The sequence below is a fragment of the Saccoglossus kowalevskii genome, chromosome 7, assembly GCF_978046115.1.
Source record: "Saccoglossus kowalevskii chromosome 7, keSacKowa6.1, whole genome shotgun sequence".
Lineage (NCBI taxonomy): Eukaryota > Metazoa > Hemichordata > Enteropneusta > Harrimaniidae > Saccoglossus > Saccoglossus kowalevskii.
In genome coordinates, this window is record NC_140647.1 from 34,018,887 (window position 1) to 34,030,700 (window position 11,814).

The following is an 11,814-nucleotide window of genomic DNA, read 5'->3' on the forward strand; positions in this document are numbered from 1 at the left end:
ACAGTACGCATAGTATAATTCACCACTGTCGTTAGGAAACATATCCTATAATGACGCAGTAGACATAGACATCGCTTTGTGTAGAAAATTAATATAAAAGAAAATGTTCTATGGATTTACGTGTACCCTTGCTTCGGAAGGAGATATTATAACTAGAGCAGTGTTGCAGCTGTTGTGGAGCCGAGGAGATACAGTGAAGAGCAGTTATCTATCTTAATAAGACATCGCGGATATAGAAATACATCGACTTGTTTGAACTGTTTAGTTCAGGTCGATGAATCGGAACTGATGGGGGTATGTGTACGAGTAATCATCATATTCGTGAATCATTGAGAATGACGTAGATCAATACAGGTCTGTTTTAATGTGCTCAGACTGCCGAATTAACCGTTAACCCAGAGCATGTATGTTTCCGTTGTCGATCTCCGATCTCCGTCAGAATATTTGAGTATACCTCTATGTTTACTAGGGAAGTTTTTTTTAACTTTGGGAGGTTATTATTCAACGTTACGTCTCAAAATTACGGTGATCCACCACTTTCAGTGGCGGCGGCACGGGGTGAGGGATGTCGCTCCCGAAAAAAAAGTGGTGGAACGCAAGGGACAGTGAGCAGGACCCCCCCCCCCCCACACACACACACACACGCAAAATTTCGTGCCGCCGCTGAGCCTGGACACTGTCATCTAAAGAGTACATGGAAAAACCTCCTTTTCCTCGAAATAGTTTTAAAAAAATCATGTGTTTGTCTAATAAGACACACTATGTAAATTAAAGATTTAGGTAAAGATACCTGAGCAAATTCCATGTTTCAAACATCTTGTTCAAATACGAGTTCGGTTACGCATTAGTTACTAGACATGTTATCAGCGACGTCTCAGTTCGATAGTTTCCGATGTTAGTAGACAAACGTGCAATGAAATCAAAAATACAGATATAGATATAGATACTTCAAAAACCTTCTTGAACCTGAAAAATATGTTTTAAAATGTCCTTTTACAATGTGCATGTCTCCTTCCACAAATAGGAAGGCACGATGTTGAACAACTGCATAAGTTACAAGCCGGCGAATTAGGTGATGTAGAATCTTATACTATACTAGTGTACACAGATATGAGTATCATTTTATATTAATTCACCCCGTATAGACGGATTCAAGAGCCTCTGTCACGCTCAGGCTACACAAATAAATTTCTCCAGTTTCTTCAAAGCTCAAAACTTTTTATGCACATCGCGTTATAATACAGATCACGGTGGTTTAATTTAGTTCGTATATTCAGATTGTACAAAATGTTGTTCAAAATTCGCTTCTTTACTTTGTGTCTGTGTGACTATATTAAATATACATTTTAGCGGCAAGGGAGCGAGTCAATCACGTCGACATGTGATAAGTAATTGACCTTTACACGGACTCGGAGATTGATGTCGGTAAAATGTTTCGTACATTGTAAAATGTTTAAGTACATTATTCGTCGCTATTTGTAATTCCCGATGTGGGTCCCATGTGACTTATATAACGCGTGTAAAATACTCTCGTTTGTTTGATTTCGGAATCTCTTTAATAAGATTTCTCAAGACCTATACACAGCCCAAACCCATTATCATGATGCTTACATGGGTCAGTGAGAGGTTTTCTGCGTATCATCCGAAATGGGAATGCAACTTTTTAATAAATAATGTCAGAACGATGATAACAATGTGAAAGTGTCACGGTGGTTACGGCTGATTATCGATTGCACGTACCACTCCTCGTCCTCCTCTTCAATAATGTTTAAATTTTAAAGTTTGTACTTCTGATATTGACTTGGAACAAACTATACTTGAATTGTATTTATCTAGCTGTTTTAATTCACACACTGACATTTAGTGCGTTTACACGCACAGTTTTAGCACGAGACAACACTCTGCTATTACTTCCTACACGTAGCTGTGAGGGCAGCACAATCCTGACCTGTTTATTTGAATGCACCACGGTTACTAAAAAACCGTGAATGCACTCTAAAAGTATAACATGATGTCACATAGCTAGTATGAGTTCCCTGTACGCGCGGGAAATGAGTTCCAACCGACGATAACAACACACGCATGGGTAGACGCTTGTTTGTAAACAATGACATGCTATGGCCATCTGAAGCATGCGCAGGTGACGACTCTCCCGCTTTAACAATTTAATCACAATCGTCAACTAGTTCCAGCGTGACTATATTTATTATTCTCCCAACGCCAGTAGATAGTTATGAAATTAGTTTTCCTAGCACAACACATACCCCCACCGTAACCCGGAACACAAAAAAATGGCCCGGTAAATCGCCATGGAAACTACTAAGTACGTAATCAGAACAGAATTTTGTGTGGCTGCCATGGATAAACACGTGCACGGTAACCGTGACTACAGGAAATAATATATTGTAATAAATATTTTTTTTGCGATTTCCTGAAGAAAAATGTTATTGAGACTTGTTATAGGACCCCGCACTAATTTTCCCTGCTACAAAATTTCTCTGTTTTCGTGAAGTTTGTAAAAAATTGTTTCGCCCGACTTGAAAACGGTTAACAATATATGTGGCCCACATGCGTTCTAAAAAGGCATGTACATCAGTTTTGAACGACTGCTAAAGGCTGCCTGCAAAATATATACTTTTAAAGGGCGATAGTCGTCGCGCCGCGTCCTGTTCGATATGGGACTCATAGCGACGTATACAACGCGTGTAAAATACATTGTTTATTTACATGAAATTCGATCATGCGCTGCGCGAGTACCACCGCGCTTTAAAAAAGGTTATTTTTGAGAAACAAATTCATTCGTTATTGTTTCCAAATAGTTTTTACTAATCGTCACTTAATACAGTTTACAGTATTTTATACATATCAGAAAAAAATCTACAAAATCACACACAATCTCAGTTTAATCTTACACTGATTATACAACTTAACTAAAAACTAATAACCTACACACTCCTTGTAGGACAGGGGGGATTGGCACGAGAGGGCGCCATCCGATCTGAATGGAACGTTTCGACGTCAGTCGTCCGTAGCCATCGTTTCGCTGGTTCCCGGCGTCCTTTGCGAGTGTGGCTTGGTACGCCATGACACTTGAGGCGGGAACCAGCCAAAGCCATCGTCAAAGCAACAACGTCCCGTTTACGAACAGATGAAATAATTTCAGCAATTTCTTTACAGAATAATCCTCAACAAAACTTAGAAACATTTCATAGACAACTACAGGCTCCAAAATTATTGTCTATTGCAAAACAATTCAGCCGACAACCAGTTTGACGCCACAATTTCTTGCTGGAGCCCGAGTTCTACGCGTGATTTTATTGCATTCAAAACTGTTCCATTTCAAACTGTGCATGCACACACACTGTGGTTTCTCGAAATGCATACTAATTAAGTAACTTGTCACTGATAAAAGTCACCGAAAACATTTTGAGCAATTTTGAGCAATAGTACTAGAGTGAAATTTAAACGTGCCTCTGCATTCACCATGAATTTCGTAACTTGCTATGATCATGGTAAAGAGAACTCCTATGCTTACTTTCAACAGTTAGCTGGAGTCTGATCGAAAACGTGTCTCAAAAAATACCTTTACATCATTTTTCCGATTATTTTTCAGCTCGTAACTACAGAATCAGTCAATTTAGAACTAACATGTATGCTATCGGAAAGCATTTTGGCACAATATTACTGAAAAAACGAGTTTTTCATTTCTCATGAATATTCATTTATGCAAATGAGGCGATTATTTCAACTAATCGTGTCACGCAACTCCCCCCCCCCCCTGTTGTAGGATATACATATAAGTTATTTTTTATAATGAAGTTATGAGCAGAAAACATGCAATGTGTTCATTATAACGCAGTTACAGTGTACTTGTATGTCGGTTATCCTGTTGCCTGCTTAACAAATATACCTGCATAGTATGTATAATAAGCAATTAGTATGCACACATTTAATCCAATACTGTAAGACACGTCACGTAAGAAACGTTAGCTAGCTTGTCATTTTAGCTAATTTAGCTAACTTGTAATTTCGCTAATTCAAGGTGTCGCTAATTTAGAATAAAATATATTCTCACAATGAGATTGTTGGCATTTTAGCTAAATTAAGATTTGGTTAATTCATGTTTTGAGTCAAATTCGCTAAAATGGCATGTAGCTATTTCAAAGTGTGTTGTAGTATATTAAAGCGGAGGGGTCGTCACCTGCGCACTTGCAGGGATCATCCCAATCAATGATTGAGTCTCAAGCGACAATAGCAACTCATGCTAAAAACGCAAAGGCTCATGGGTAGACGCTTGTTTCTAAACAATGACACCTAAGGCCATTTGACGCATGCGGTGAGGACTCCCTGCTTTAAAAAAAAACTGGTGATCATTGGAATGCACACATACACCAAATTACATTGTAATCTAGTTGAATAAACAGGTCAGTCTTTTAGGATTCCATACAGAAATCAACATCTACGTAATCTCTCTAAATGTACAGCAGTACCGTACTACACTTGGCATGGTCAGTCATTGCACAAAATATAAAAGATTTCCATTTTCGATCACTAGAGGGCACACTTCAATATATCAACTTTTGACTTTCTTTTTGCTGTAAAATTAAGTAGCAAAATATTAAATTACTCTGTAATCAAATTAAATTTATCCAAAGTATTCCCATGATAACTTATTACCAAGGTGTTTAAACAAGGCACTCAAAATTTATCGGAATTTGTATGAAACAGCTGTAGTGCAATAATTTGGTCGGTGAAGCCACATTTTTTCACTTCTCAACTTACTTTTGATAGAAAATAATACTTTTTAATCAATTGAGGGTCACATTTTTGTCCTGCTTAAATTGTTCACATTTTCTGTAATTTCCACTGAATTCAATCTTAATTTTGGACCAAACAGACAAAATGTGACATTGCTTCTAGGTTTTATTCAACAATTTTAATGTACAAAAGCAAACTATAAATAGAAGTATTTTGTGGATGGTGCCTGAGTTGACTTTTGGTGCTCAAAGGATGAAAGTGTTATCACAAGTCACGATCACATGACATGTTTGATACAAAGCATGTGAAAAACTTTGTTTTCAAATGTTTGCTGTGTGATGACTGGGGCACTCTGGCTAATCACAAAAATCATAAAACTTACATTTATTATTTATTTTTATTTCATGCAATTACATTACATTACAATATAAGATCAAGTCAATTTATTTATTTTCTAGACATTGCATTTGTCACTGATTAATCTAACAAAATTCGTGAAAGACCAGCAGAAAAATAAACAACAAAAATGAAAGAGACAAACTCCAATATTGTAATTACAGGAATGAATAAGTTTGATACTTGCAATCTTTACATGAAAATGCAAATAAAATTGTAAAACTACCTGATCAGATTGAGTGATATTGTAAAAACAAATCTTTAATTGACATTTGACAATATACCAGATTGCATAATACTGAAGAACCACATTATACTTTTGGTAGATTTACATTTCATTTCTCAGAGAAACCATCTCGCGCAAACCACAGTGCTCCACACTCTTTTCATTACAAATTTCAGATCTGACTTTAAACTAAATTTTGTTAAATAAATATTTTACAAAAAAAATTCACACTAAATATAACAATTTAAAAGTCTTTCAAAAAATTACTGTCAAATTATTTATTAATATGTTTATTATTTTAAAATCACATGATCATGATTTGCTAAAACTTACAGTAATTATAAATAGACCACACAGTAATCAAATACATAATTTGAATATGCTAATTAGTCACTTCCTGAAATCCTGTCCCTGATTCACATATCTATGGCTGATACCTTCAGATTCTGCATATTATTGCGAGCTGTAAAAAGAAAAAAAGTCAAAGTTTGTCAATTTTTATAATTTCACAAAAAAAAAACGTGCAACTAATGGTGCTGTAAAATCTGTATTAGAAGCCGCATTTTCCATTTAAATGGTACAATGCAACAGAGGAGATGCCGTTTCTATTAGAACTTCTACACAAATTGTGATTTTTTTTTACTCCCAATTGTTCAAACAGAATGGCTGCGACTTCTATTAGGGAAGCAGTTTCTAATACAGATTTTACAGTAATTACATCCGACTGGTTTAAAAATAACAATGATATGAAAGAAAAAAATAAAAATAATGTTGCATTAACAATTTTGGCAGGGAAAGTTCAAGGTTAACTGCTGCATATCTGTCTTATTTTTTGTTTTTTCAACGAACAAACGAGGAACCAGGTTCAATGTATAGGCAATCACATGCAACACATAATCATACAGACTTATATTTATATCACAGAAATATGAAATATAACTACATATTTAGCAAAGCTTAAAAAAATAACTGAATCAGAGTAACAATGTGAAATACATAGAAAAAATACTATATTTGGAACCCAACCTACAACTGGTTCAAATCTCATTTTTCATGTCATTTTACTTGCAGTGCTCCGTTTCTACCTCATAGCTGATTTCTTTGTAGTCAAACTGTTACTACAAAGTTTTTAATGATTTTTTTATTTTTTATTTTTGAGGTTGTTAAGCAACGACCAATTTTCACAGAATTTTAAAATGGTAACAATTCATTGTTTATACACCTGTACTGTAGAAACAGATAAGCATTTGGAATTCTTACCTTCAAAGTATGTTGTGTCTGTGGCATCATCCGGGTTAGGTAGAAATGGTGGTTCCATGTTATGAAGGTTAACCCAATCAATGTCAGCAAACAGACTATGATGCTCCAAAGCTGTCAAGAATAACATGATAAATATATATGAACCACAGTTTTGAGCATTGTGAAAAATAGTAAATCTCCCAGACACTTTCCACCATGGAAATAACTTATTTAGTCATTGAATGCATTTCCATGACATTTTTTAAATTATCCCCATAGTAACAAAATTTTAGAATTTTGTGTGGTTTGAAACTTAAAATAAAACAAGCCATGCATGGCACAGTCCCCGTTAGTTATCAAATTTAAGATATATAGTTGTCCATATTGAGAGATATTGCTCTGGACTGGAACAGCATTCAAAATCAGCCATTTTGAATACATGTATATATATATATATATATAACATGATGTATAACGAATATATAAAATTTGAATATAATCAGTCAAAGCATTTAAGAGATATCAGTGTTCTCCCCACATAGAACAAAGCATGGCGGCACCGCCATGCTTGGCGACCCGGCCGCCACGCTTGGGCTAGGACCGCCATGCTTACAACTTCACCGCCATGCTAATAGGATGCATTGTTTACATCCATTTGACCCGCTCACACGTAGCACTGCATAAATTATCACCGTCTACGCCACGGCGGTTTGAACTTGCCGGGACGAATTAAACAGTCCCATTGTTAAACACGTGTGAAGTACAGACGCTGTCAATGGGGAACAAATTGTCACTCAAGTTGCAAACACCGAGATGCTATATGACAAAACATGTAAAGGAAAAAAAGGTGATGCCGCCCGGCTAAAACGTACAATCACTGCTAGCACAGCACAGAAACGGAAGCGTGTAGAAACACGGAAACGGCGTGAGGCTGGTTTTGATGAGTCGTGGAAAAAGACATTTCCCTGGTTAAGGTCAATTGTTCAGGTAAGATTTCGTAATTTTAGAAATAAAATGCCAGTGTGTGTATGTTTTGCCAATCGTAAGAACACCGAACATGGTAGGCCTACACCGATTTCAATCAACATCTTAGACACGAGGCTGGTATAGACACGACATGAAAAAAAAAAACATCACTCGTCACTGTCAACTTTTTTAGATTATTTATGGATATCTTCATAGATTAATAGGTACGCGTATGTTATAATTTGTCCAAGCAAAAAAAAAATCGAATTTTGTAATCTTCCGGTCACATGTTGACCTGTGTAGATACAGTGTATTTCCAAGATGGCGGCCTGTCAACGTCTTGCGAACGACAGCTGCTATCATCACGCGCTATAATCGATGGAATCCCGATTTGTATACATAATTCTATCGTTACGTTTAATTTTAATTGAATAGTGACCTCATGTTTTTTTTCCTCGAAATTCCCAAGTCTCCTTGTCGTTGACCTGACAAAACCAACATGTAAACAACATGTTTTGCAGACGAAATGCTATCCATACGGCACTGGGTTCCCGATCGTGACACAATTCAATCGTTATGTTTACATTTATTTGAACCTCAATTCTCATTGTTTTTTTTTTAATTATTTTTCATTTTTTCCCACTAGGAATGTTGTGCAGTTAATGCTCAAAGCACAACATGACTGGAAAGAGTGGATCTTCTTTATGGAACAAAGTCCCGTGCACGTCTATGACGAGTTTAACTACAGTAAGGCAGCCAATGTTTGGAGCACAACAAAGTCAGAAGGAATAGTTTAGACTAAGTTTTATGGAACAGTTCACATTAAATGACGATCTTGTCAAATTATGGTATAGTATGTAAAGTATTATGTAATTTAAATAAAGTCTCTCATACATTTTAATACTGTCTTGTATGTTTGTTTTTGTGAGAGTGAATCCTGAAAAATATGCAAATTAGTATGCAAATTAGCATGCAAATTAGACCGCCATGTTTGCCTCTGAGCCTGGGGAGAACACTGGATATGGCTCTAGAAGCCCAATCATTAAAACAAAATGGCCGCCAGTCAGCCATTTTGAATCTGATCTGAAAAATAAAATGACATGCCAAGTTTGAACGAAATCCATCTATAAATGCCAGAAATGCTTAATATTTGAGGATTTTTTTAGCACAAAAATGACCACCAATCGGCCATTTTGAATAGAATCGTCAAACCAATATATCTGTCTATCAATAGCATGATGTATAATGAATATTTAAAATTCGGCCATTTTGAATCTTATCTGAAAAACAAAATGATGTGCATCAAGATCCTATAATGTGTAACGTATATATCAATTTTGAACAAAATCCATCTGTAAACAGCCGAAAAATGCTTGATTTTGATGATTTTTAGCACAAAAATGGCCCCCATTCGGCCATCTTGTATCAGATTGTGAAACAAATTGACGTGCATATGTATAATATCATGTATGATGTATGTGTGAAGTTTGACGCACGCACGCACCCACAGACACACGGAGGTCAAAACATAAGTCCTCGTTTTAGGACTGCGTCCGAACGGGGACTAATAAAATGATGGTCGCTTACATTAGTTGACTACTGTAAACTTTAAACGTGAGACAAATTTTGTAAGTACTGGTAGTAAAAATTTCCCTGGGGTACTATGACACTTTATATATGATATGAAAAGTAAAAGATAGGCATAAGGGTTCCACCAACAGATTACATACATATTTCACACAGTGTAAACCCTGGAACACCACCAACAGATTACATACAGATTTCACACAGTGTACACCCTGGAACACCACCAACAGATTACATACAGATTTCACACAGTGTAAACCCTGGAACACCACCAACAGATTACATACAGATTTCACGCAGTGTAAACCCTGGAATACCACCAACAGATTACATACAGATTTCACACAGTGTAAACCGTGGAATACCACCAACAGATTACCTACATACAGATTTTACACAGTGTAAACCCTGGAACACCACCAACAGATTACATACAGATTTCACACAGTGTAAACCCTGAACTACCACCAACAGATTACATAAAGATTTCACACAGTGTAAACCCTGAAATACCACCAACAGATTACATACATATTTCACACAGTGTAAACCCTGGAATACCACCAACAGATTACATACAGATTTCACACAGTGTAAACCCTGAAATACCACCAACAGATTACATACAGATTTCACACAGTGTAAACCGTGGAATACCACCAACAGATTACATACAGATTTAACACAGTGTAAACCCTGAAATACCACCAACAGATTACATACAGATTTCACACAGTGTAAACCCTGGAACACCACCAAAAGATTACATACAGATTTCACACAATGTAAACCGTGGAATACCACCAACAGATTACATACATATTTCACACAGTGTAAACCCTGGAACACCACCAACAGATTACATACAGATTTCACACAGTGTAAACCCTTGAACACCACCAACAGATTACATACAGATTTCACACAGTGTAAACCCTTGAACACCACCAACAGATTACATACAGATTTCACACAATGTAAACCGTGGAACACCACCAACAGATTACATACATATTTCACACAGTGTAAACCCTGGAACACCACCAACAGATTACATACAGATTTCACACAGTGTAAACCCTTGAACACCACCAACAGATTACATACAGATTTCACACAGTGTAAACCCTTGAACACCACCAACAGATTACATACAGATTTCACACAGTGTAAACCCTGGAATACCACCAACAGATTACATACAGATTTCACACAGTGTACACCCTGGAACACCACCAACAGATTACATACAGATTTCACACAGTGTAAACCCTGGAACACCACCAACAGATTACATACAGATTTCACACAGTGTACACCCTGGAACACCACCAACAGATTACATACAGATTTCACACAGTGTACACCCTGGAACACCACCAACAGATTACATACAGATTTCACACAATGTAAACCCTTGAACACCACCAACAGATTACATACAGATTTCACACAGTGTACACCCTGGGACACCACCAACAGATTACATACAGATTTCACACAGTGTATACCCTTGAACACCACCAACAGATTACATACAGATTTCACGCAGTGTAAACCCTGGAACACCACCAACAGATTACATACAGATTTCACACAGTGTAAACCGTGGAATACCACCAACAGATTACATACAGATTTAACACAGTGTAAACCCTGGAACACCACCAACAGATTACATACAAATTTCACACAGTGTAAACCCTGGAACACCACCAACAGATTACATACAGATTTCACACAGTGTAAACCCTTGAACACCACCAACAGATTACATACAGATTTCATACAGTGTACACCCTGGAACACCACCAACAGATTACATACAGATTTCACACAGTGTAAACCCTGGAACACCACCAACAGATTACATACAGATTTCACACAATGTAAACCGTGGAATACCACCAACAGATTACATACAGATTTCACACAGTGTAAACCCTGGAACACCACCAACAGATTACATACAGATTTCACACAGTGTAAACCCTGGAACACCACCAACAGATTACATACAGATTTCACACAGTGTAAACCCTTGAATACCACCAACAGATTACATACAGATTTCACACAGTGTAAACCCTGGAACACCACAAACAGATTACATACAGATTTCACACAGTGTAAACCCTGGAATACCACAAACAGATTACATACAGATTTCACACAGTGTAAACCCTTGAATACCACCAACAGATTACATACAGATTTCACACAGTGTAAACCCTGGAACACCACAAACAGATTACATACAGATTTCACACAGTGTAAACCCTGGAATACCACCAACAGATTACATACAGATTGCACACAGTGTAAACCCTGGAACACCACCAACAGATTACATACAGATTTCACACAGTGTAAACCCTGGAACACCACAAACAGATTACATACAGATTTCACACAGTGTACACCCTGGAACACCACCAACAGATTACATACAGATTTCACACAGTGTAAACCCTGGAACACCACCAACAGATTACATACAGATTTCACACAGTGTAAACCCTGGAACACCACCAACAGATTACATACAGATTTCACACAGTGTAAACCCTTGAATACCACCAACAGATTACATACAGATTTCACACAGTGTAAACCCTGGAACACCACAAACAGATTACATA

The 11,814-nt window shown here is 36.9% G+C and overlaps 1 protein-coding gene and 1 long non-coding RNA gene across 2 annotated transcripts in view; one reads left to right on the top strand and one right to left on the bottom strand.

The window, feature by feature from the left end:
* Positions 1 to 5,136: 5,136 nt before the first annotated feature.
* LOC100367172 (serine/threonine-protein kinase greatwall-like) overlaps positions 5,137 to 11,814 on the bottom strand; it is a 28,476-nt gene continuing 21,798 nt past the window's right edge. Inside the window, exons 12-13 of the mRNA XM_085501502.1 lie at positions 6,641 to 6,751; positions 5,137 to 5,843 (exon numbers count right to left, since the gene is read on the bottom strand). Of these exons, the coding sequence (XP_085357628.1) occupies positions 5,797 to 5,843; positions 6,641 to 6,751 (158 nt within the window). The 3' untranslated portion in view covers positions 5,137 to 5,796. The remainder of the gene's footprint in view (positions 5,844 to 6,640; positions 6,752 to 11,814) is intronic.
* Positions 7,234 to 8,567, top strand: LOC146740951 (uncharacterized). Its single transcript, XR_014930026.1, has 2 exons — positions 7,234 to 7,606; positions 8,232 to 8,567. It is a non-coding gene; the product is annotated as an uncharacterized LOC146740951 (long non-coding RNA).